General features: G+C 58.4%; 1 protein-coding gene across 1 annotated transcript; it reads right to left on the bottom strand.

Moving 5' to 3' along the window:
* Window positions 1-3,776: 3,776 nt before the first annotated feature.
* Window positions 3,777-24,904, bottom strand: MMP15 (matrix metallopeptidase 15). Its single transcript, XM_040253885.1, has 10 exons — window positions 24,118-24,904; window positions 12,702-12,850; window positions 11,913-12,041; window positions 10,320-10,627; window positions 9,822-9,983; window positions 8,752-9,005; window positions 8,040-8,178; window positions 6,936-7,086; window positions 6,713-6,828; window positions 3,777-5,731 (listed from the first exon to the last, which is right to left on the bottom strand). Exons 1-10 carry the CDS (start codon window positions 24,277-24,279, stop codon window positions 5,274-5,276), a joined length of 2,028 nt encoding a protein of 675 aa, XP_040109819.1. The 5' UTR covers window positions 24,280-24,904; the 3' UTR covers window positions 3,777-5,273.
* Between the last annotated feature and the right edge of the window lie 634 nt (window positions 24,905-25,538).

Genomic DNA, 25,538 nt, shown 5'->3' on the forward strand with positions numbered 1-25,538 from the left:
GGAATTCCCAGGCAAGAATATTGGAGGGGGTTTGTCATTTCCTTCTGCAGGGGATCTTCCTGACCCAGGGACTGAAGCCGAGTCTCTTGCATTGGCAGGATTCTTTACTGCTGAGCCACCTGGGAAGTCCAGTGTCCCCCAGGTACCTGTACCTAAAAGAGATATTAGTGACTAACTCTTGAGACCCTGCTGTGGGCTGTTCTAAGTGTTTACATGGATCAGCTGCATCAAGCCTCACAGCTGTATGAAATAGGCATGGCTATTAGCCGAGTTCTATAGATGGGAAGCTGGGTTCAGAGAGGTGAGATGACTTGCCCAAGGACACACAGCCTGTGAATGATGGCACAGCCTGTGAGTGATGGAGCCACACACTGGTGGCATCTGAGTGCCTGGTAGGATAGCCTGACTGGAGTCAAAGGCAGGGAATAGTCAGGACACAAGAGCTGGCTGAGCTAGGGGTGGAAGGAAGCGCAATCATCTGCAGGAGGAAGGGTGGAAATCCGGAATAGGCAAGCCTTAAAGGATTAAGGATGCCTTAAAGGATCTGGGCAATTTGAACAGGATAAAATGTATAGGGGGACTTCCCTGGTGGTCCAGTGGCTAAGACTCTGTGCTCCAGAGGCAGGGTCCCAGGTTCTATCCCTGGTGGGGGAACTAGATCCTGCACACTGCAAGGCAGATTGAAAATCCTTGTGTGTTGCAACTAACACTGGGCACAACCACATACATACATAAATAAACACAAAAATAATTTTGTAACGTGCAGGGAAGGGTTTTCCAGAAGTAGGGAACAGAACAAGCAAAGGCACAGAGGCAAGCAAATGCAGAGAACATTCGGGACAGAGCAAACAGCCTGGCAGGGGGCTCTGACAGCACTTTGCGGGTTATGAGGCTACTTGAGCAGGGGGCCAAGAGTGGTACTGCTGTGCCCTGAGGCCTGGAATCCCCAGCTTGTGCCAGAATAGCTGAGCGGAGGCAGTGTCTAGCCCCTTGGTGTGGTTTCATGGATGAAGGGGCAAAGCCTGCAACCTCAGGCCCCCAAGGCAGAACTAGAGATGGAGGGGCAGGGAGCCCTGCTCCTCTCGGACATACATGGAGGGGGGGACACCACTGCAGCCTGGGCGGCTATGGATGGACAGGAAGCCGGCCATTCCTTCCCGTGAGCTGGAGGAGAATGGCCTCTATGTGAGCCACAACAAAAAGGCTTTTCTGCCAAGTTGGAGGGGGAGGAAGCAGCCAGCTCAGCCCTGTCCCAGCCTGAAAGGAGGCTCTGTTGGTGGCCCTGGGGTCTCTAATGTCTAGAACACGTGAGGAGGGAAAGCCAGGGTGGGCAGGGGCCCTCTCATCCCTGCTGGATTCTCCAGCAGCATGTGGGGGTGGGTTACTGTGCAAGTCGGTCTGTTTGGGTTCAAATTGGCCACTTCCTGGCTGTGTGACCTTGGCCAGGTCACTTCACCTCTCTGGGCCTTGCTCATCTCCGGAGTGAAATGTAAGCAGGGGAGGATGCAAGATGAGTGGAATCTTCGTGATCACACTACGAGCCTTCACCGGCACTTGACAGCCACCATCCTCTGACGGTTCTCCCAGCAGCTGGTGGCACAGGGCCATGTGGTCTCCTCCATGGAGGTTTAAGTACCAGGAACGCCAGGCTGAAGCCCAGGAGGTTTTGAACTCTACAACCCCAAGCTGTGCAAAAGCAGAGGAAAAGAAGCTGAAAGGAAATATGCCAAGCTGTCAACACTGCCTGGGGGAGTGATGGCAACTTATATTTTTCTCTTTCCTTTTTAATCTCTAATGTCTTAATTGTTTTACTTGGGAATCAGCAAAATATAAAGAAACAAAAGATACTGAGAGAATAGGGGCTGGGAGGGGTCCAAGGTGATGTAAGTTACAGCTTGATTTTTACGTGGGCTTCTGTTTTATCCTGGGGAGGAGGGGGGAGGTCACTGGGCTGTCTGGGGATGGGGAGGCAGGGCCCAGGTGCTTCACCTGCCTCTTGTCCCCTCAGAGACCTTCACCCATGTGGAACACCCAGAGAGGATAAACTCTTGAGATAAGCCATTCCTGCAGCCGCTGGGTTTCTTTGAGAGATCCCACCAGAGCTCGGGGGTGGAAGGTCCTCAGGCCGCTTCCTGAGGAGGTGAGGCCTCTGCCAAGTCTCCGCTGGCTGGCCTCTGAGGAAGAACTCAACCAAGAGGCCTTTCATCTTGTCCTTTCTCCTCCCTGTGCCTCCACACCGCCCTTGTCGCCACAGGAAGGCTGATGCGATGGTGTCCATCTGTGACCCTCCTTCCCGTCCCGCACCACCCCCCGAGGCCCCTGGGGTGGGGGAAGCATATCGGCTGTTTCCTAGCCAAGCCTGAGAGGCCTTCGCGGCTTCTGAGGGCCAGCGTTTCCTACTCTCTTCAGCCAGTTTTCAACACAAAGAGAGGAAAGGGTGGGATGCAGGGGGCTGGGGAGGGGGTGTGCAGCTGCAGGGGAGGGTGGAGCCTGGAGCAGGTTGGAGGACCCTGGCCGAGGAGCTGTGGGGGCCTGGCCTGCTCTGTGGGTGAGCATTGCGGGCCTGGGTGCACAGATCAGCACCCGGCAGGCTGGGCCCGAGGCTGGACGTGGAGCAAAAGCCTCCTTAGCAATGTTCAGACCCGAAGGTGGCAATGCCTCTCTCCTGAGCTCCTGAGTATCATCTGCTCTCTTCCCAACGTGAGATTCTCTGCTTCTTCAAAGAGAGAATGGGACTTCCCTGGTGGTCCACTGGTTAAGACTTCAGGCTCCCAATGCAGGGGGCAAAGGTTTGATCCCTGGTCAGGGAATTAAGATCCAGCATGCCGAGTGGCACAGCCGAAAAAAAAAAATGAAAATAAACTCCAATACTTTGGCTACCTGATGCAAAGAGCTGATTCACTGGAAAAGACTTCCTGATGCTGGGAAAGACTAAGGACAGGAGGAGAAGGGGATGACAGAGGATGAGATGGCTGGATGGCATCACCAACTCAATGGACATGAGTTTGGGTAGGCTCCGGGAGTTGGTGATTGATGGGGAGGCCTGGCGTGCTGCAGTTCATGGGGTCGCAAAGAATTGGACACAACTGAGCAACTGAACTGAACTGAACTAACATTGCAAGGAATTCCTTGACAGTCCAGTGGTTAGGACTCCATGCTCTCATTGTGGAGGGCCGGGGTTCAATTCCTGGTTGGGGAACTAACATGTCACAAGCTGTGTGGCACAGCCAAAAAAAAAAGAGAGAGCAGATCCTTGGTGTCCCTCACCAGCTGAGCAGCGTGTGTGGCGAGAGGAACTGTTAGACTCCACAGTGGTACTGTTTCCCATCTCCTCCTGCCCAAGCTGGGTCTTCAGGCTGCCCAGAACCAATCTGGACGGGTGGGAAGGCTGGGGTGGCCTGGACTGTTTCTCCCACCCTTCTGAGACGGCTGGAAGCAGGTTGCTCTTTCTCACCACGAATGAATGACAAGTAAATTCCCTATCCTTTCTCTGCTCAATGCCAGCATGGCCACTCCTGGTACCTTGCCTTACCCTGCTCTGGTCTATTGAGGGCAGCTACTTCCCAGCCTTCCCCAGAGGCCTGCCCCTCCCAGGGCCAGTTGGGAAGGAGCTCCCACAAATCTGGGAATCAGCTCTCTTTGGCATGGGGGGAACAAGTCCCCAAATCCCAGCTGGGACCATGTCCCCCCCTCACTCCCCATCCCCTGCCCTCAAGTCACCTGCAGCCCCTCTAGCTGTAAGCTCCAGCCTGAGGCCTCTTAGAAGAGAGGCGCAGTCGCCGGCCATACTATTTAATCAGTGCAGATTATTTACAGACAGACACTGATCCCTTCCCCACCCCCTTCGGCTGGCTCTCCGGTGGTTCTGAGGATGGAGTGGGGAGGATGCTGCTGGACGCGCACTGGGGGCCAGTCCACGAGGGGCCCCTCATCCCATGGGCCTCTGGGATTCTGGGCGGCAGGCCTGCTGGCTCACGGCTAGGGGAGCAGCGGGGACAGAGCCGGCTCTACAGTACCATTTCCCATGGCAGCCTCGCCTCCTGCTTGCTTCACGGAGGAAAAGAGGGCAGAATCACCTCCATCCACAGGGTTGAACCCAGGATCGGGGGAGGCCCCAGGCTACAGTGGGCTCCTCTGGGGGCTCCACAGTCCCGTCCCATAGTCTGAGAGAGAGGATGAGCTGCTGGCCACCACGCCACCCCCACCAGTGTCCGGGGGGACAGCGAGCTGGGGGAGAGGAACCCCTTAAGTCTGGTGGGCATGCGTCTCTGGACACCTATAACCCCGGCCTGGGCACCCATTACCCACTCTCTCCCTGGGAGAACTAGGACACTGGCAGCTGAGCCTGAGGCTGGTGGGCTTCTGAGACCCCTGCGGTTGGTGGTGGGGGGTGACGGGGAGGGAAGATGCTCGTGGAAAGAACCCAACTGAGTTGCAGCTCAGAGCAGAGAGTGGGCGGGAGCCTGGAAGCCCAGCCCCCTGGGGAGCGTGGCTGGCGCTACCCTTGGGGGTGGGGCCTTGGCAGACCCGCTTTGGTCCTTGGTAAGGCAGGCCCAGGGCCCCTTCTCCCGAAAGGGGAGGAGGTACAGGGGAGCTGGGGGCTGCTGGCCCCGGGCTGGCCAGGTGTGGGCAGGGTTCTTGGGCCTAAGGAATCCCGACTGCTGGGGTTGTTAGAAGTGGGCTGGGAAGCAACCAAACCTCAAAAGGACTCTCGATCAGCGGGCCCCCTCCCCTCCCTGCCGTCTTTGGCCTGAGGCTGCCACCAGGTGGAAGCTCTTTCTGAGACTCAGGGGGCTGGAGACCAGTCAGGCCCCACCAAGCTCTAAAACCAACAGAGCCCTGGGCTCTGACCCAGGTGCTCAGGGTGGAGACCAACCCAGCAGCCCTTCACTCTTCCAACAGGGCCTTCTGACCCACTGCTCCTCTGGCTAAGCCAGGGGTGGGTGGGAGCCTAACTCCCTCTCTGGTGCAGAAGTATATTTAGAAACCTCTAAGCCCCTGCCCCTAGGGATCGCCCTGAGGGACCGCCCTGGTCAGGCAAGTAGGAAGAAATGCTTAATTAGTGTGCAAAAAAAAAAAAAAAGATACCTGGGCATAAATAAACAAGGGGGCAGGGCTGGCAGGGCTGTCAGTGGGCCTGGAGGGGCCCCCACCCAAGGGCTGAGGAGCCACAGAAGCTCTAGATGAAAGGCCCCAGGGGCCGTCTCAGAACCACAGGGCGGCCAGCCTGGCCCCTTAGCACCGTGGGGAGTGGGAGGGTCTGGCGCCAAGGGTCAGACCCACTCCTGCAGGGAGCGCTTGCAGTAGAGGAGCACGCGGGGCGCGCCCTTGCGCTGCATCTGCACCAGGGCGTAGGTGAGGCCCAGGATGCAGAGCAGCAGCAGCATGGGGGGCACCAGCACCATGACCATATTCACCGTCCGCGTGACCTCCTCCATCTGCACCACCACGCGGCTGCCCCCGTCCTCGTCCGGCCCTGCCGCGCCGCCACCGCCAGGGCCCGCCTCACCACCCGCCTCGCCCTCCTCGCTGTCACCACCCGGCCCGGGCTCTGCACCCCCGTCGGGGTTGAAGGGTGGACGGGCCACGTCGGGCCACCGGGGCCCCGGCTCCACGTGCTCTTGGCAGCCCATGAAGTCCCGCAGGATGGACTTGGGGTAGCCGGGCTCCATTCGCAGGCGCTCGTTGTCAAACTTCCAGTACTTGGTGCCCTTGTAGAAATAGGTGTAGGCTGCAGGGGGCAAAGCAGGCCAGAGGAGAGTTAGGTGGGGGCTCCCCGCTGGCCAGAGACCCGTGAGGAGAACCAGGGAGAGCTAGAGGGGCCCTGGCTTTAGAACACCCTCTTTCTCACTGGCTTCCCTGGGCGTTTTGAAACCTGTCCATGTTTTCTGGCTGGGCTGACACTGACCAGGGCAGTGCAGAGAGGGGTCCTAGAGCCTGCTGGGTCGGGGGCTAGAGTCAGGGGATCCAGCCTGGCTTCCTCCTACACTGGAGAGGACAGTGTCTTGCTCAAGGCCACACAGACCCGGAGTGGGGCCTGATGCCCTCTTGGACCAGATCTCTGGTCCAGGGCACTCTGTCCACATCCTTTAAACCCCAGGAAGGACCAGGTTTGAGCCACCAGATGCATCCCTGCTCAGCGGAGCACAATGAGGTCACAGCAGCCGCAGGGTGAAGCCACCATGCACGGAAGCCGTGTAACCCGCCTGAACATTAGCAAAGCCAGCCAGGTCTCCCCTGAGCCCCTGAAGGCTGATGGGCATTCTGAAACTCACCAGAGACCCCGCTGGAGAAATAAAAGCCGCAACTCCCTGTTGCTCAGTTATAACGACAGAGATCAGGCTTCTCTGCCAGATAGGTAAGGGGGGTTCATCGGGAGGACTCTTGTTCCCGAGGCTCTGAGCCCAAGCTCACCCCACAGTCCTGCCGGGCTCAAGGCTCTGTGGAGAGCAGGGCGGCTCTGAGTACCAGCTCTGGACACAGGCCGGCCTGGCTGGACTCCTGATTCCACCACTTCCTCACTGTGCGATTTGGGGTCCTTTACTCTTTACTCTTTGGCCTCTGTAAATGGTGTCAATGGTTGCCTGGCCCAGCTGGGTCCCCCGTGCCTGCCATCTTGATGCTGGTGACCACAAGCAAGTCCTGTCCCATGTGTGTGGAGGCGGGGGGATGGTGGGTGCTGGGCAGGCTGGGTGGGGGCCGGCCCTGGTACCTGCATCATTGCTCAGGAAGGCCCCTTTAGGGGAGGTGGGGATCCCCTGCCACACGCTGATGGGCTTGGGGTAGCCGGGGTCTCCACGCTGCGTCTCCTCGTTGAAGCGCCAATACCTGTGGCCAAAAGTACCAGGCTGTGGGCTGTGCCTGTCCAGGCCATGGGTTCTTTCTGGGAGGGCCTGAGGATGGGAGCCTTTTCCCTTTAGCGGAGGGGCGCTCACCTGTCCTCTTGGAAGAAAAAGGTGTGACCTGTGGGCTCCCACCAGATGGCTGTGTCGATGCGGTCATAGGGGATGCCCAAGCCGTAGCTGGTCAGCGGCTGTGGGTAACCTGGCTCCAGGTTCGCTTCTCGGAAGAGCCAGTAGCGGTCACCTGCGGGAGGGGTTGGGGGACGGGCATGGGGAGTGAGAATCTGGGTCTCCAAATTCACATTCACTGCTACACTCACCACGCACACACACACACACACACACACACACACACACACACACTCTCATCCTTGTACACAGAACAAGCACTGACACTCCACACCCAAGACAACTCATGTTCACATCACATGCATGTGGCACTCAGGGACACCTGTAATGCACCATTTACGTGTATACACATTGCCAGCTCACAATGACACACACACCACACACTCAATCGCAGTACACACGAGCCTCTGATCCTGCTTGAACATCCACTCCCCCCACACACAGTTCTTGCACAGAGAGAGGGAAGAGGCCTGGCCTCTGGATCTGGGGACTGTGTTCCTGGGGCCCCCCAGGGCACGGCCCAGGCTCCTCCCTTTTAGTGTGAGCCCAGCCTGGTCCTTGGGGACTTCCTACCTGGTTGAGACTCAGGCCAGGGGGGCTGGGGACACAGCCAATCCTTCAGGGGTGCTGCCCTTGAGGCCCTTCCTGGGGGACAGGCCTCAGAGGAGGGGCTGAGGGGAGGGAGCTCCACTGTCTCTGTAGACAGACCCAGGGACACTCCCCAGAGTGGGCTCGGGGACTCGCTCTTATGAGGAAGGGGCAAGGAAGAGGCCTAGGATGCAAGGAGGGCGATGGGGCGGAGCCCCCATGCTGCAGAAGGTAGACACTTGCCCTCAGTCAGTCCGCCTCTGCCCGCCAGGCCTCTGGTTTCTGTCTACCCCCCACCCCACCCCTGCCCTGCTGCCAGGGTCAGGTCCCCCTGAGTAAGCCAGCAGTGGAAGACAGGACGAGATGTGCACGCGGTCCTTCCTTTCCATCCTCCGTCAGGCCCAGCTGGGTCAGAGGTCAGGCCAGAGGTGAGGGCAGGAAGGCTGCCCAGCCTCCTCCCTCCCACCTGCCCCAACTCACCTTTGAAAAAGACGAAACGCCCGTCCTGGCGCTCGTAGGCGGCACTGATGTCACTGGGCAGGCCCCGCCAGAAGTGCCCGATGGGCATGGGATAGTTGTCCAGGACGCGGTTGTGCCGCACCCGCCAGAACCAGCGGCCCTGGGGAGGGTGTGGGGGTGAGTGGACGGCATGGGGGCCCCCACCCCCCCTTCTAGGGGGACACGCTTGGGCTGGGAGTGACAATGAGAAGGATGGGTCCTGGGGGCCCAGGAACACCCTTGGTCTAATAGCATATTCAGACTGGGCGAAGAGGGGGTGGCGAGGGGCCCTGGGGCCATCTGTGTCCCCTGGAGCCACGGTGGAAGCTCTGGGTGAGGGCTGAGTGAGGGCCAGGCCCTGAAGTTGGCCAGCTCTGGGTTTGGTTTCCAGCATCACCTTTTACTCAGTGGATGATGTGGGCAATTCTCCCTGCCTGGGAGAGTCTGGTGCAGGGGCTCTTAGGAAGAGGGTGGGGGGGCACAAGGGTGGGCCCCTAGGCTTATTGTACGATCCTGGGCAAGTCCCTTGTCCCTCGGGCTCTTTTCTTCTTGGTCTAGGGTCTGATGGCTCCCCTGGGGCCGCTGAGTGAGGGGGGCAGAGGTGGGGCAAGAGTCTGGGGGAGAAGTGGGAGGGAGCTCTCTGCTCTGAGCCTGGGCCAAGGGGCTGGGGGGGTGGTGCAGGCGGGGGCCAGACCTTGAACACGAACATCTCCCCCCGCAGCATGGCCACCGTGTCGAAGTCCCCGTCGCAGATGTTGGGGCCATACTGGTCGGGCCGCTCTGTGACGCGGGGTTGGGGTGGGGGGCCTGGCTTTGGAGGCCGCTCCGGCTTCCCACCCGGGGGAGGTGGCTGAGGGGGTCTGGGGGGCCGGTGGTCTGGCCGGCCAGGCCGCCGGGGGGTCACAGTGGGAAGAGGTTGGGTGGGCTGTGGCTGGCCATCCGGGGTGCCTGCAGAGGGGCGGGAGGGGGAAGTGAGGAGGGTAGCCCCAGAACCCAGCCAAGATGCCAGCTTCTCCTACTCGGAACCTTGGTGGCCTGGGGAGACCTGTGCCCCATGGGCAGCCCATCCAAGTGAGAGGCCCTATCTGACCACAGCAGACCCCTCCCCTCACCACCATCGCTCGGGAGGACCTCCAGTCTCTTCCACGCAGTCCCTTCGTTGACCTCCGCACACTGGGCTAGGGTGACTGCGCCCTAAGGCCACCCCTGGCTGCACTTCCCCTTGGGGATGCTCCTCTTAGGAGGCTGGCCGGTCCAGTGGAGGCTCCAGAAGCAGTAGACACAAGTGGAGGGGAGAATGTAGTTCCCAGGTGGCTGGGAACACAGTGAGGGCGCGGGGTGGGTACTGACCCACTGAACTGGGGTGATAAACCAGCAATGCTCGGAGGAGAGCCTCAGTGGGACACGCTTGGGCTGGGTGTGATGGTGGGAGGCACAAGGACCCCAGGGACACCCTGGGTCTAATAAGAATATCCCACAGGGTGAGGAGGAAAACGGGGGCAGTGAGGGGCCTTGGGGCCGCCTGTGTCCCCTGGAGCCACCATGGAATCTCTGGGTGAGGGCCTGGGCCTGGAGTCGGCCAGCCCAGGACTGATTTCTAGCACCATCCTCTATTGACTGGATGACTTGGACCATCGCTAATTCTCTTGGGGCCTCAGTTTCCTCATCTACAAAATGGGTGTGGCCATGGTCCCTATGCTTCATGGGGCTGGGAGCTGATAGCAGGCGTGCAGAGCTCCCTGTCCTCCACTGCCGCCCGCTCACCATAGAGCTGCTGAATGCCCCGAAGGTCATCTTCAGGCAGCTGGAAGTTGTCGATGTCCATCCACTGGTAGAACGGTGCCATGATGGCACTGGGGTTGCTCGAGTGCTCCAGCCCCAGTGCGTGGCCCAGCTCATGCACTGCTACCAGGAAGAGGCTGTTTCCTGTCATGGCGGGCAGTGGGGTCAGCTCTGGCCTGGCCCAGGACCTGGACACCCCACTCTATGGGTTGAGGGGCCCAAAGAGCCTGCCCACACTTTATTCTCAGAAGAAGCTAAGCCACTCTGACTTCTGGGCCTCTATCTTCCCCATCTGGAAAATGGGTACACCAATCCCTCCCTTCCTTTCCCTATCACCCCCCTTGGAGATGATGAACAGCAGACTAAGACCAAGAGTCAATGCTCCCAAGAACTGCATGGGGGATTCTCTCCCCTCCCAGCCCCCAGCTCTACCCTCCCCACTCCCCCACCCCTGTCGTCACCCTGCCCAAAGGTGCTCACCATGCAGGTCAGTGCTGGAGAAGGTCCAGGGCTCATCTGCATCAAAATGGGTGTCCCCACCCAAACCAGGGCCAGGGAAATAGGCGTGGGCTAGAAAGCCACCCGTGCCATCAAATGGCGAGCTGTCGCCATGGAAACCAGAGGCAAAGAGTACCATGATGTCCGCCTCCTTCTGCCGCCGCAGTCGGATGTCCTCATAAGGCACCTCCTGGAAGACCAGGGGCGTGGCCTGCTCCCACACACGGAAGGCCCGGCGCACCGCCTCCAGCGAGTGGTACCAGCCTAGCTTCTCTGTGTAGTTCTGGATGCTGCAGGTGGACGGGAAGACGTGAGTGAGCCCAGGGCCAGGGCTGCTGTCCATTGCTAGCATCCACTGTGTTGGGGGCGGGGACACATGGTCTCAGGGAAAGGGCATAGGATCTGAGCTCATTCATGGATGATGCTCATCAATACCGACTGTTAATTTACTCTGATGTGAATTTGAAAAAAAAAAAACTAAGTTGTCAAGCCCAGGAATTCATTAGGATATCACTGCATAAGGTTGCATTTTGCCAAAGACGCTTATTTTAAAAAACATTAAGTAATTAAAAGTATAGGTGATACAGAGCCAAGAGAAAGACCTAGAAAGTGGGATGCAAATGGCTGAGGTTTGGGAAACACAGGCCAAGTGGTTCTCAAAGTTGGGCTCCAGAGTCAGGCTGAATCAGGTTCAAGGCTGGGCTCTAACATTTCCTGTGTGACCTTGGGCAAGCAACTGAAGTCTCTCTGAGTTTTAGCTTCCTCATCTGTGAAATGGGAAAGGAGGGCAGCACTTCTAGTATGGAGTCCCTGGGAGGATTCAGCGGCTTAACTCACGGAGCATGTGCCTGCACGTGATAAAAGCCTGGTGAGGCCTGTTAGTTCCCATTTAAAGCAGATTAAGCATCTGTGTGCTAGACAGAGCTCCATCACAGATCATGAATCAGCTCATGGATCTAGAGTTCACTCTGGGGGCCTGGGTCCCTAAGGACCTCAGGAGCTGCTCTTCCTTGGGAGATGGAGCTGAGGGTGGGGTCATGGCTGGATTGGAACGGGAAGGGGGACCCTTGAGGACTTCTATGCAGCTCGAGGCTCAGGGGGATTTCTTGCCAAAGAACTTGATAGAAAGGATCAAGGGGTATTTGAAGCAGGGTTTGTGCAGGTGACTCGGTGCACAGACGCCCCCTGGGCAGATGCTGGACTGCCCAGATGCTCCAGGGCCTCCCTTATCCTACATACCCCTGAAGCCTCCTCCGGTGTAGAAGCCCACCTGGGCGGGTGAGGCCAGCCCTCGGCTGTTGTTGGGAGCGGGGAGGGAGGAAAGGAGGACAGAGCAGAGTTCAAAGGGTCCCACCGTTCTCTCGAGGGAAACTGCGGTGGGGGAGGGGCCGATCCAATCAGCATGGGGGTGGGATTGGATGGGGAGGCCGGGCACCCTGCAGTGGGCTGCTGGGAAAGGAAGCCTTCCAGACAAGCCCACCGGGAAGCCTGAGGCCTCAGCCCAGGGAATAAGCAGTCTCAGGGCTTCAGAACACGCCCTGAGGGGAGGCCACCCTGGGCAGCTGGGGTTTCTACCTGAAGGTCAGATGGTGGTTGTTCCACTTCCTCCCTGTGAGGGCATAGCGCTTCCTCCGCCGCCGCAGGTTGGCTTTCACACGTACCCCGAACTGGTCTGGCACCCCACAGCGGGGCCGCTTCATCCACCTGGGAGCACAAAGCCTCCTCTCAACACACCTGCCTGCTGGGCACCGCCTCTTCCAGGCAGTCCACCATCTTCCACCCTCCAGCCATTGGCCTCCAGCTGCACCTATTATGAGGGCAGCGGCAGTGAGAAGACTTTCCCTAAGCTTTGAGCTCCTTCTCAGGAAAATGGTATGATGACCTGGTACTGGAAGACTGCATGCCTAGGAGTGGCTCTGCAAAGGAGAGCCCCTGTTTACCAGTATTGCCCAGGAGCAGGAGGTGAGTTACCCTGAGGCCTTTTATCCCTGATACCTTCTGCTCTGAGTGCTCATCAAAAATGTGGCTCTGGGTCACAGCATCTCTGTCAGACTCAGAGCAAGGCCTAACTAGGCAATCACAGCACGTATACCACACCTCCCATTCCCAAGCCTGTGGCAGACACCACTAATCAATTCTGTGCTTCTTGCTGCTGAGCTGGGTTTCGGCCTCAGGAGCTTTTTCAACACAAGACAGCAGCAGCCCCTCCCAACCAATGAGAGCTAGCATGGAGGATCAAACCCTTTGCCATCTCGTATATAGGCCACCCTTTCCTAAACTCCACAGGCCAAGCCTTTATCAGAGCAGGCTGGAAGGAGGGCAGGTGCTAGTGGGGTCTGGGAATGACCTGACGGAAGGACTCACGCCTTGGTCTCTTCGTCCAGCACACCCGTGACGGGGATCCCGTAGAAGCGCTGCATCTCGGCGAGGGCCGAGGCCAGGATCTGGGCGGAGCGCAGGGTGGACATGTGACGGCTGGGCTGGGGCAGGTAGCCGTAGAGCCGCAGCCAGTTCTGCAAAGGAGAGGCCACGGCCTGGTCAGCAGGTCCTGGCACCCTGACCTCCAAGCATGCACAGTCTGCCTCCCACCCCATCCCGCCCCCATCACCTCCCACCAGTGTGGGCTTCTCGACCACTCTCCCTGCTTCCACTTCCTGTGGTCTGTTCTCACACAAGAGCTGGAACAAAAGACCGGGACTGATCAGTCCTCTGCCTAGAACCCTCCAAAGACGCCCTGTCTCAGAGGAAAAGCTAATTCTTACAGGAGCTACTGGGCCCCAGGTTGGCTCTCAGGCCTCACTCCTATCATTCATTCAGCCCAGCCGGGCTCTCTTGCCTTGGGCCTTCGCATTTGCTGTTCCTACTGCCTGGAGTGCTCTTCCCAGACATCTGCATGGCTCATGCCCTCTCTGTCTTCAGGTCTCTGCTTCCTCACCTTATTGGAGGGGCATTCTCTGACAAATGTAGAAAACACACCCACCTACTGCACCCTGCACGCCCTCCCTCCCCTCCTTGCCTGCCCTCTGACACACTATGTTTCACTTGGCTATTTATCATTTGTCTTCCCCCATGAGGATGGTAGCTGTGTCCATGAGGACAGCCCACAGTTGCCATCTTTATTACTGCACTGGCCCCTGCAGGGGTGGGTTCCCTACCATCCAGGCAGACCATTGGGACCCCTATGGGGTTTAGAACCTCTTGAGTTCTCACCTAGTAGAAAAACCATGGGGCTTCCCTAGTGGCTCAGGTGGTAAAGAATCAGCCTGCAATGTGGGAGATCTGGATTTGATCCCTGGATCAGGAAGATCCCTTGGAGAAGGGAACGGCTACCCACTCTAGTCTTCTTACCTGGGAAATCCATGGACAGAGAAGCCTGACAGTCTACAGTCCATGGGATGACAAAGAGTCGGACACAACCGAGCGACTAACACTTGCACCAGACCCTAAGCCTTCTCGAAGGAGAGCAGATGAGTTCAGGGAGTCCACTCAGGCCCATCAGGGTAGGACCGGAGGCCTGAAGTTCAGTCTCTGCTCTGCCACTAACTGTTCTCTCTGGGCCTGACTTTTCTCATGTGAAAGATGGGGAGCCATAGGGTTACTGGTGGGTGCAATGTGAAAGAGACAGCCCTGTGAAGAGCAGCTGGCACACAGTGGGAGTGCCTATCCCCTTCAGAATTTGCCTGGCTCGTCTTTTTTTTTTTTGATATAAAAAAAGATTTAAAAAATTGTATATTTATTTGGCTGCGCTGGGTCTTAATTGCCACATGTGGGATCCTTGATCTTCCTTGCAACATGTGAGATCTTTAGTTTCAGCGTGCAAACTCTTGGTGGCAGCATGTGGGATCCCTGACCACGGATTGAACCCAGGCCCCCTGGATTGGGAGTTCGGAGTCTTACCCCTTGGACCACCAGGGAAGTCCTTGGGCAAATCTCATCCATCTACCCATCTGTCTGTCTGTCCACCCACCCAGCCAGCCACCCTGCCAAATGTTTCTGAGCACCCTCTCTGTGCCAGGCACCATGCCAGCTGGAGGCCATGGAGGAGGTGGCTGACCTCCAGGGGTTTACGACGATTTCCCCAGGGAGACCCCTGCAGAGTTCACACCTGCGAGTTTGTGAGCAGATAGGACCACTGCAGTCGAAACCCAACGGTGGGATCCCCAGTGAGCCAAGCTGAGTGGTGCTGAGAAAGGGGACTCTGCCCTGCCCACCTCGTGCCCACAAGGCAATGAGAACATGGTGACCACTGTGGGAAGTTGGTCAGCACAGAGGCCAGGGGCTGCTGTGGGCCTTGGCCACACAGAAGCGTGTCCTTTGAAGCTTTCCTTGTTATCCTCAGGCTCTGAAAACCCGAGTGAGGGGATCTACTCTGAGAGGCTCTGGAAGGCAGAGGCTGCAGAGCAAGGGCCCGCGGGGCAGATGGAGGCTGGACACAGACGCTGCTCTGGGCCGACAGCCACGTGTCAGCTGCCTGGGCCACGCCCACATCAGTCTTCGACCAGGGCCACGTCCAGTTCCTCAGGTATTGGCTCCCCTCGGTGCCACCCTGGCCCCTGGCCAGGCCCCCGGAGCGGACGGGCTGCCCACACGGCCTGGCTCAGCCATGCCAGGCTGCTGCTGGAGGGAGTGGAGGCTGAGCCAACAAGGGCGGAGGCAGGAGACAGCCAGAGGCTGAGGACGCCGAGCCTCAGCTTGGAGGGCTCGCAGGGCCCTGGGTGACAGTCACAGGACAACGAACGAGGCAGAGACACCGAGCTGGAAACCACCACGGCTCTGGGGACAGAGCCTCGTCAGCCCCCTTTATATTCCTATGCCTCTGTAAAAGGGATGGTATCAGGACCTGCTTCATCTCAGGGGTTTCCACGAGGATGAAATGGGGATGTCCACAGGAGCCCTGGGCACCGTGCTGGGCGGGGAAAGTGCTCAAAAAGTGTATTACTAATGACAGGGCTGGGGTGGGGGTGGAGGACTGCCTCATTGTTCCTAGAACGGCAGACTTTTGCCTCTATCGACAGGGTTGAAGGATCCAGGTTGGGACAAGGCAGCCTCAGGGCTGGGGGAGGTCGGAGTGCCCTGCGGCACCCGCCACGGGCCCCCCTCACCCTTCCAGCTCCTTCCTCCAGCTTCCAGACCCTGGCAGTGTTCCGGGCGCCCTCCACAGCCTTCTTCCCAAGCAGAGAAACCTTTCCTGAGGTGCCTGTTATGTCTGGAGAGGGGGACGTCCACCACTCTTGATGGACACGGTTTGCCTGAAGAAGCCTGGAGAGATCTAGAAGGCGAGGCTGTGAGGTTGGCTAGCTCTCACAGTGAGAGGAATCTGGCTGGAGGTGGGGGGAGGGCCTGGGGCTGCAGCTGACAGACTAGGGCACCTCTACATCGCCTATTTGCATAAGGTAAAAATATCCGGGGAGCGCAATCACAGGCCACCAAGGGGCTGATTAGTGGTGTCTGGCAAGTGACAGGAGGAGGGCAGGGCAGGCGGGGGAGGCTGGCTGGGGCCCTGGGGAGGGGAGAGGAGGGCAAGGGAGGGAGCTGGGCCTGTCTGCAGTGAAGAGGTCCAGAGCCTGGCGGGGCGGAAGGGGCAGAGGGGCCCCTTCAGTACTGAGACAGCTTGGGGGCTGACACTAAAGGCCCAAGGGTGCCTGTGGACCCTCCGTCACACTGCCAGGCACCCTTTGAGTTCCAGGGAAGCCAAGAGCTTCCACCTCAGTATCAGCCAAGCCTCCTTGGTGACAAATGTCTCTCGGCCAGTGTCTGGGTAGAAAGCTGAGGCCGAGGACTGGCGATGTGAGTGGACTAGGCTGAAACGGCCTTGGCAGAGCAGCTGAGTCTCTAGATGATAAGGCGAAGGAGCTGATGGAGACGCCTGACTGGCAAGCAATGGGCTCAGAGCTGACCAAGCACCAACCAGTCTTCACCACCCGCGGGGCTGGGGCTGCCCCCCACCCTGCCTCCGCCAGTATCCAGGAGGAAGTTTCTCATCACCCTACTGTTCTAAGTGCGACAAGCCCTGCGGGGGAGGAAAAGAGCATGGGGCTGGGGCAGGCACCGGCGTATGGCAGGTGCTGCCCTGACTCCAGTCTCCTGAGGGGCTCTGCAGCCACGAGACAAAAATGGGGCGCAATTCCCAAAGTCACGACAGACCTCTGGTCTCAAAGTGGGGGAGAGGCTTGCTCAAGCCTCCACTGCTCCTACTGGTATAAACACTGCCTCCTGCCCCCTTCCATCAGGACTCCTTTTCCTGTCACCTGAGTCTCACAGGTGGGATGAACCAAGCAGTGAAGTTCTATTTCTCACAAGGGGAAACTGAGGCTCAGGCAGGCCCATACGCCACAGAGTAGGGAGACCCCCTCCGTGAGAATCACTGCCCAGTGGGAGGCAAGGAACGGTTCTACAGGGAGAGCACGAGGCCCCCTTCTGCCTCCTGCAGCCCAGGGAGGGAGGCTGTTGTGGGAGAACTGCCCCTACCAACCCGTTTTTTCAGCTATTTCTTTGTCCAGCTCCAGACCCCACCCCATAAGTATGGACAGAAGCTTCAGGTGAGTGGCTGGCCCTAGGCAAGGAGATGCAGAGCCATCAAGAGTCTGGGGGTGGGGGCATTCCTGGCCCCCTGGCCCTATAGGAGAGGCCATAAATATAGCAGCTGGGGGCTGAGAATCTGCTGGAGCCAGGCTGTCGATTCTCATCACCCCATTCAATGCTCACAAGTAGCCCATCCCCATTACACAGACTGCAAGGTTCAGAGAGGGTGCACGGCTCACCCAGGGTCACACAGCCGGTCTGTGGGTAGAACTGGAGCCCAGAGGCAGCACTGTCGGCTCCTCTTGGCCTAAGGCTGGGGATGTTGGGCTCTGGCCCATCTGGGGAACCGTGCCCAGCACAGTGCTGGGGGAGGGCACTGGGGGAGGGAGTCTAATACTCCCCACCATGGGTGTCTGGGTCTGGGCACTGGGCCACATCAGCAGGGCTGCTCCCCAGGACTGCTGAGACCTCGCCAAGGCAGGCCCTCCCCCATCCTGTGGGCGTGTCTGGGAAGGAGCCACCAGATCAATAATGTGCATTAAGCAGGCTCAGGGGTAGGGGCAAGCCTCAGCTACCCTACAGCCAGCTCCTCCAGGCTCAGATCACTGGAGCCCCCTCCCACCCGGCCTTATCAGACCCCACTCGATAAGAGCAATCTCTCCTGGCTCAGCTCTGCTTCTGTCACACCGCTTTCTCTGCAGGCCAGGCAGACCCTGGCAGGATTGCCCAGACAGGCACAAAAGGCATCTTGTCAGGCCCGTCAGCAGTGGACACAGACCTTCCATGGTGTCCTGGGACCAGTTACAGGGGCCCCAAGCCAGGCCGCCCTGTCCTTGGTGGACCATTTACTTCTTTTAGAGGCAGCATGGTTCATATTCAAGTGGTTTGAGAACACACTTGCTCTCCTGGGGCTCAAATCTAAGCCCTCAAGATGGGACAGCTATAGTTGGGGAAGGGGCTCCGGGTAGTAGGCAGAGCCGGTGGGGTGGGGATGTTGGGCCAGGGAAAGAGGAAGGAAGGGGCCTCCCCGCCAAGCCCCACACTCCTTAACCTGGAGGAAACAACTGGGTCCTTTGGCCAGCGGGTGGCAGGGGTGGGGTGAAAGGGCCCTGTTGGCTGGTGGTTTCAGGTTGGCTGAGGGCCAGGCCTGGACCGTCCACCTGGAAACCCCTCTGTAGGTATGGTCTTTGCAGTGGGTCTGGCCCGTGTGGCTGGACAGGTCGGGGGTAGGGCTCCGGACTCACGTGGTTGAGGAAGGCCCTGGCCCCACCCCCATCCCCTCCTTCCCACCTGGCTCTGGCCCAGCAGGCTCCAGTCTGGCCATGGAGCTTCCAAAAAATGACACCGTGGGCTCTGACCTGCAGCCTTTCACCTAGCCGGGAGCTGGGAGCTCAGGCTCCAAGCCACACTGAATGGCTCTGCTACTATCCAGGCTGCAGAATCAAGGGTAATTTCTCTCACCTCACAGTCTCCACTTTCTCTTCTGTACAGTGGGGTCATGATTACACCTAAACTTACAGAGCTAATTCAGGATTAAATGTGAAAATCTTACAAAACCACTGTAGGCCCTGCTCAGGATGGAATCAAGTATGTTGAAGGTGCTCAAAAGTAACACCTGGTCCTCCCCTGGGCACCGCGTGAGGGACACCATGTGGAACACTGGGTATTTTATACACAAACACACTGAATTTCCCCAGTAACACCATTCAGCAGATACTACTACTAGTCTCATTTTGTAGACAAGGAAACTGAGGCTCTGTCTGTCTGAGTTGCGAAGTCCAACTCTGCGACCCCATGGACTGCAGTACATTACATCAGCGTCCCTGTCCTTCACTATCTCCCGGAGTTCACTCAGATTTGTGTCCATTGAGTCAGTGATGCTATGGAACCATCTCTAACCGTGTTGCCTAGCTGAGGCTCCAATGGGGTCAATGATTTGCCCAACAGCAAATGCCATTTGCTTCTCACTGTATTTTGCCACCATTCCGAAAGCACTTCCTATGTACCAGGTGCTGTGCTCAAGTACGGTGGACTCGAAGTTGGGCTCTCACCCCTGGGGGGTTGGGTGGTCAGTACCTTCTGAGAGAAGGACAAGGTGGTGTCCAAGGCTCAAGAAATAGTCCTGGAGAGCAGCTCCAAACCTTGGCCTCCAGCCTCCATGGCCATGGGGGCATCTCTGAGGGCTGGCTAATGGCTGGGACCCAGGGTCTGTCTGTCTAGATCCTAGAGGCTGAGTTGGGTCTACTTGTTCACTGTCTGCTGATCCCACGAGGGAAACGGGAGCTGGTGAGAGGCGTTCCTTTTTGTCTCTCTGATCCAGGCCCACCTTGAACATCTCTGCTGCCCCAAAAACAGCTGCAAAAATCTGTGCTACTCCCCTAAAGTGCTCAAGCATCCCTAAAACCAGGGTCCTGCTGGGGAATGGCTTCATATGAGCCTAACTCAGTCGAGGCTTGTCCAGTCAGAAAGCGCCTATTATGTGTCTCAGGCCTGGAGTGTTCAGCAGCTGACAGGGTGCCAGGTCCGCACCTTCATCTGTGGACTCCTCCTGCGGCCCTCTCTGAGATGGAGGAAGCTCTAAGCAGAGAGCCCCGAACCCTTTTGCTTCTGCTGATCCAGAGAACACTTCTCCACGCCCAAGGCAGAGCTGGCCACGGGGTTTGGCCCCTGCCTAAGGAGCCAGCTGTGTGAACTACATGACTTGGGGCGATACTGAAGGTGCCAACTGCCTTAGTCCATCCTGGCTGCTATAAGAAAAATACCATAAGCCGGGTGGCTCATAACAACATTTATTTCTCCCAGTTCTGGAAGTAAGAAATTCAAGTTCAGAGTGACAGGTCTGGCTGCTAAGTTCTTGCTGTGTCCTCACATGATGGAAGGGGCAAGGGAGACTTCGCCAACAGGTTTTGTATTTTATCTTTTTACATCTCATTCACACCGCGAGGCATGTGGAATCTTAGTTAACTGTTGTTGTTTAGTCACTACGTCATATCCGATTCTTTTGCAACCCCATGGGTTGTAGCCCACCACGTTCCTCCGTCCATGAAATTCTCCAGGCAAGAATATTGCAGTGGGCTTGGGTTGCCACTTCCTTCTCCAGGGGATCTTCTCAACCCAGGGATTGAACCCGAGTCTCCTGCATTGGCAGGTGGATTCTTTATCACTGAGCCACCACGGAAGCTTAGTTTCCTGAGGGACCAAACCTACACCCTCTGCATTGGAAGCTTGGAGTCTTAACCAGTCCAACACCAGTTAAGTCCCTCAGACAGTTTTTAGAATAACACTAATCCCACCCACAAGGGCTCTGCCCTCATGACCTAATCACTTTGCAAAGGCCCCTCCAAATATCATCACCTTGGGGAAGTTTGGTTTCAACATATTATTTGAGGAAGGTGGGGGGTAGGTAGAGGGAGGGGAGGGGCTTCACTCAGTCTATAGCGACAACTTTAATCGGAGGTGGGAAGCTGCAGCCACCACAACCACCACCACAACTGAGCTGGCCTCAGGCAGAAGTCAAACTGTCGGCTGGGCAGAAGGGTCCACGGCAGGAACCTTGGAGGAACACCTGGAGGGCACAGAGGGGTGGCTAGAACCCAGTGCTTGGCAGGGAGAGGTTTATCCTTGCTGGGCAGTCTTGCTATTCTGAGTTGGTATTAGAGAATGTGGGCAGTATATGGAGGGATTTTGGAGGAAGTATTTGGAGGGATTCTGGGGGAAGTCTTCTTTGGGGGGAGCATCTGGGTGTGTTTCTAGGTTATTTCCTCCCCACTCTCCTTGGATGCAAATGAAGCAGTTTGCATCTAGGGGTCAGAACAGGCAGGTCTGTGATGCACAGACACAGAGGGCTGTTCTCTGCAAGGAGGCAGCCGACTGACTGGACCCCAAGGCAGCCCAAACACAGGGCCCTGGCGAAGGACTTGGCATAAAGGGCATGGTCCAGTCAGATCCCAAGTCCTTGGCAGCACTCATCAGCCCAGTTCTCCATGGGTTTTGAAACAAAGTATGGAGAACAGTGGCTTGCTACTGGTAAGAGAACAGAAAGAAAAGATTCAGCTTCTATAGGTTCTCAAAGACAAGGCCTTCAAACTATCACACCTCTTCCCCTTGAGGGTGGGCATGGGGGCCCCTGCAGCTTCTGCTCCACAGTTAGGACAGGGCACTAATATGAGCACACCGGAGGGGACCCAGGGGCCAGCATGGAAGTGTGGATGGAGACTGGAACACCGGAAGCCTGAGGCTGTGGATCACCAGTCAGACCTGAAGGTCAAAGGCAGAATTCGAGCTGATCCCTACCCTCCTTTGTCTGCTCCCCTCCTCAGCTGCTGGGTAAGGGCAAGGAAGATACCCAGGAGTCTGCTCAGGGAAAGTGGGTGTGCCCATGATTAACTGGCAGGGGCACCACACCTGTGAACTCTGGCAGCCTGAGTCACCTCCCTGGGGCAGGGCAGGAGGGCTGAGGGCCTAGAGGTGTGTAGGGGGTGGGGAGAGACCAAAGCTTCTCTGATGAAAACCAAAGGCACTTAAGTGGACTAGGTGCTGGAGCCAGAGATAGGAGGACAGAAAGGGGAGCCTGGATTCTCAAGCCGAGGAGGCCAGGAGCTGCAGCTCAGTCAGGCAGGAAGGGCCTGGTTTAGGCAGAATGGCTGCAGACTGGGGCTTGACAGCCATGGAGGGAGTGGGACAGGGCAGAATGGCTCAGTGGTGGCTTCCCCAAGAAAGATAGCCTTCTCCAGGCTGGGGACTGGCAGGTTGCATGTGTGTGCTGGCTCTGAGCACCTGCCTGATTCCTTAGCCTGATGAAACTGCCCTGGGAGGGAGGGAGAGAGGAGCTGGTCTTGACTCAGCTGCTCAGAGACTGTCCTAGCCATGACCTGACCCAAGGTCTGGAGCTGTGGTCAAGGACCAAAGCCCTTCTTCAAGGGATGGAGACTCTGGACACGGGGTGTAGCCAGGCCCATGAATCTCTGAGGCTGGTACTTGGAGCGCCTGGACTTGGCACAGTTTTCCTATAGCCTCGGGGCTAATGGGCTGGCTGTAGGCCCAGATCTGGCCAGACTTGATAGGACCTTAAGGAGCAACATCCTGTACCCGAAAGCCAACTGTAGAATCTGGGCTAGACCCCCAGTCTTGAGCCCCCCTTCTACCTTGGCTTCAAGCATTCAAGGGTCCCCTGTACTTTCCAGAGTTTCTTCCCGCAACAGCCCAACCCAAGTGTCCTCTGAGGAGAGGGGGCTGCAGGTCAATCAATCCCTAGTCAGTGCCACACCAGCGTAGGCCCATGGTCTGTGCCCTCAGTGCAGACCCTGAAAGGTGAAAGGCGTTAGTCGCTCAGTTGTGTCCCACTCTTTGCAACCCCATGGGCTGTAGCCTGCCAGGCTCCTCTGCCCATGGAATTCTCCAGGCAAGAACATTGGACTGGGTTGCCATTCTCTTCTCCTGGGGATCTTCCCAGAGTCTCTGGCATTGCACGTGGACTTCTTACCATCAGAGCCCACAGGGAAGCCCCCAGTGCAGACCCTGGGCAGGAGGTACTCACTCAGCTGGGAGAGGAGAGGGTGATGGAGAAACAGAAGCAAAAGAGAGAACAAAAACCCTCAGACCACAGGTCCCAGTGCCCGAGCTCCTATCCATTTAAGATGCCAAATCACAATACTTAGCTACCAAATCCCAGTTTGGTCCGCAACTGCTTTCTGTTCAGAGATGCTATTTCTAAGTAGATTATAAACTCCTGGGGGGTGGGTCTGTGACTTGCAATTCTTTGGCATTCCACTCCAGAGAGTGGCAGGTGGGTGCAAACAGCACTCTCTGGCCAGTACTTGGAGACAGGCTGAGGGCCATTTCCCACCAGCAGGAGTCTTCAAATAAGCCCCTGCCTGTATGCATGTGTGAATCAGGGGCGGGGTGGTGGAGCTGGACTGGGCATGGCCTGGGCTCCCGGCTCTGCCTCCTACCCGGGCCTGGCTCCCTGCTGCTTTCCCTGACCAGGCCGTAGAGGGAGGGCAGAGCAGGTGGGGAACTGGCTGGGAGGTGTAACTTGAGCTGGGAGGAATTCCCTGCCCTTCCTCCGAGCTTTTATTAAAAGTAGGGCGGGGAAAGGCAGGCTTCTATCGGAAAAAACTCCCAGGCAGCCGGGGAGGTGGGGAAGCCGCAGGGCGGGTTGGGGGTGGGGTGCTAGAAGGGAGCACCGGCCTGGCTGCAAATAGAAACGGCACTCAGGCCCGTAACCCGGGCGCGGGAGGCTCCAGGCCGGCCCAAGGGCACCGAGGCCCAAGCCTACCGGGGACGTGCAGAGAAGGGTGTCTCCTCCAACATGCATCTACACCTCACCTCTTCTCTGGGGCAGGAAGCAGCGTTTTGAGTGTCGGAGAAAGAACATGTTCGCTTTTGCTCTGATTCAGTGGAGCTAGCGCCTTCACTGTCCCTAGTCCGGAGGGCAGCGCTCGGCGACCCCGTGGAGACTCAGCTCTACGCCAGGAGGCCCCGCCTAATCATACATTATACATTGGACCGATCCAGAGATGAGTCTCCGTAGGGACGTCAAGCGGGTTCCTGGTGGAAAGATGTTCAGAGTCCACCCTCTTAGACCCGGGCCTTGGCCGTAGGGGCGCCGGTGAAGGAAGCGCCGGGTGAGATCCAGTCTCCCTCTTAATTCCATCTGGCGGTGGCACGACTTGCGCGCAAGAGTCCGAGAAAGTCGCCAAAGCGTCCCCTCAACCCTGATCGGCTGCCTCCGAGGTTCGCACCCTTTCCCCCTACCCCAGCGCGCCGCACGAGGCTCAGTGTCACCCAAACTAAGGCGGGAGCGCTGCCGCTGTGCTCAAGGTCCCCACCCCCACCCCCGGGGCCCAGAGCAGCCCCCTCTCGGTTAGCAAAGAACGTCACCGCGCGTCTGCAGGGCTCTCGAGGAATCGGGCGTCCGGAAGAGAGGGGAGAGGAACAGGGGCTGGGGGCCGCAGAAGCAGCTCCCGGGAGGCGGGTTGTGAAGGATTAGTGCCCTGGACATGGCTGGAGGAGTAGAGAGTGGGCTCAAGCCCTACATCCTCCAGGGTTTGTGAAGAGGTGCACTGCCAAGGGCCAGCTGGAGATGGTCAGCTGGCCCGGTCCCCTTTCTTCCCCGCCCCCAACTCCGGGACAGGGGCTCATCTCTGCGCGCTTCCCCTCCACGCTTCAAGCTGCGGGCGTGGCTTCCTCCCCACCCTCAAGTCCCCTAGCCTCAAGTTCTCCAACCCCCGGCAAAGCGGTTGGCGAGGGTTCTTACCTCCGCATTGACTTCGGCGTCCTCCGCCGCTGCGCCGCGGCCCAGGCAGCTCAGAAGCACCACTAGCAGAGGCAATAGTTGCGGCCGTGCAGCCGCCTCCCGGCCGCCAAGGAGACTGCCCGCCCAGCCCGGCCGTCCGGGCGCGCTGCGGTCGCTGCCCATGCCCGCGGGGCTCGCCCGCTTGCGGGCGCCGGGTCCCTGCACGCGGCTCGGAACTCGCGACTCCCTGGCTCCCCGCCCAAGACTCGGCAAATTCCCACGGCCGAGGAGAAGCGGGCCGGGCAGGTCCGGGCGCGCGGAGCCGGCCCAGTAGGGAGAGGGCGGGCCGGAGTCGCCCGCCGCGGAGTCCTGCAGCCTCGGCGCCCGGGGCCCGGCAGAGAGCAAGCGCAACTCCGGAGCCTTTGTCTGCCTCAGCGCTCCGGCCGCCCGATCCCGCGGCGTGCCCTGCGCGCCCAGCTCCTTCTGTCCATGTTGAGGGGCAGGCGCTGCCGGGAGCGCGCGCCTCCCGCCCGTGAATCCTGCTCGCCCCGCGTCCGACCCGGCCCGGCTCCCGGGCAGCCTAAGAATGAGGCGCAGGGCACGGGTCGGAGCGAGTGAGCTAGCCAGGGAGCCGGCGCCCGAGGTTGCCCGGCGAATTCCGCGCAGCTCCGGGCGCTCCCGGCCCTCCTCCCCGCGATCCCCTACCGCGGCTCTTAAAGGGCCAGCGCTCTTGTGGCAGACCGGCCCGGGCGGGGGCCGAGGGCGGTACCTCAACCCGAGGTTTCTAGGTAGCAGGTGCCGGCGGTGGAGCGGAACCCGCGGCCCCTTTTACTCTTCCGGGACGGCGGGAATCTTCTCCAGCCCGCCCCCGCCACTCCCATCCTTGCTTTGCGGGAGCCGGATTGACCCCCCGCCAAAGCAGCCCGCCCCACAGAGGGAGGGGCAAGGAGGAATGATGACGCCTCTTTCTCCCACCTACTGGGTCGGTGGGGATAAACTGAGACAGCGGGGTCTGGAAGGTGGGCCTTGGAAGGGGATCCAAGCGTCTGGTTTTAGGCTGAAAAAAAAAAAAAAAAAAGATAAAAACCCAGAGATTGGTTGGCCTAACGCCTCTTTTCAAAAGCCTCGGGCTATCTTTGGCCCTTTCAGGACTTTTCTCAGTTGCCCAGTGAAGCGTTGGGTACCTTGGATGCCATGCGACAGAGATGAGATTGCCGTCCTGGGTGGCTACAAACATGCAGCATGGAGATGCGCAAGTTAATTAACTTTTCTGAACCGCCAAGTCCTTATCTGGAATGCAGGGCAAAGGGCTGGGGTGGGCAGTTAAGATATGCTTCCGGCTCCTGGCCTAGCACACGTTGGGTGTCCAAGCAAAGAACATTATTTTGTACAAACGAAATGTGACAGTGCAGCCTCACAGGGTGCTGGGCGGGTGGGCAAAA

Source organism: Oryx dammah, unplaced genomic scaffold, assembly GCF_014754425.2.
Source record: "Oryx dammah isolate SB20612 unplaced genomic scaffold, SCBI_Odam_1.1 HiC_scaffold_13, whole genome shotgun sequence".
NCBI lineage: Eukaryota > Metazoa > Chordata > Mammalia > Artiodactyla > Bovidae > Oryx > Oryx dammah.

Coding starts and splice junctions, on each gene's coding strand:
- MMP15 (XM_040253885.1), bottom strand. CDS start 24,279: ATGGGCAGCGACCGCAGCGCGCCCGGACGGCCGGGCTGGGCGGGCAGT. Junction 12,851..24,117: donor ACGCCGAAGTCAATGCGGAG/GTAAGAACCCTC, acceptor TCTCCTTTGCAG/AACTGGCTGCGGCTCTACGG. Junction 5,732..6,712: donor CTTCCTGAGCAATGATGCAG/GTACCAGGGCCG, acceptor TGCCCCCTGCAG/CCTACACCTATTTCTACAAG.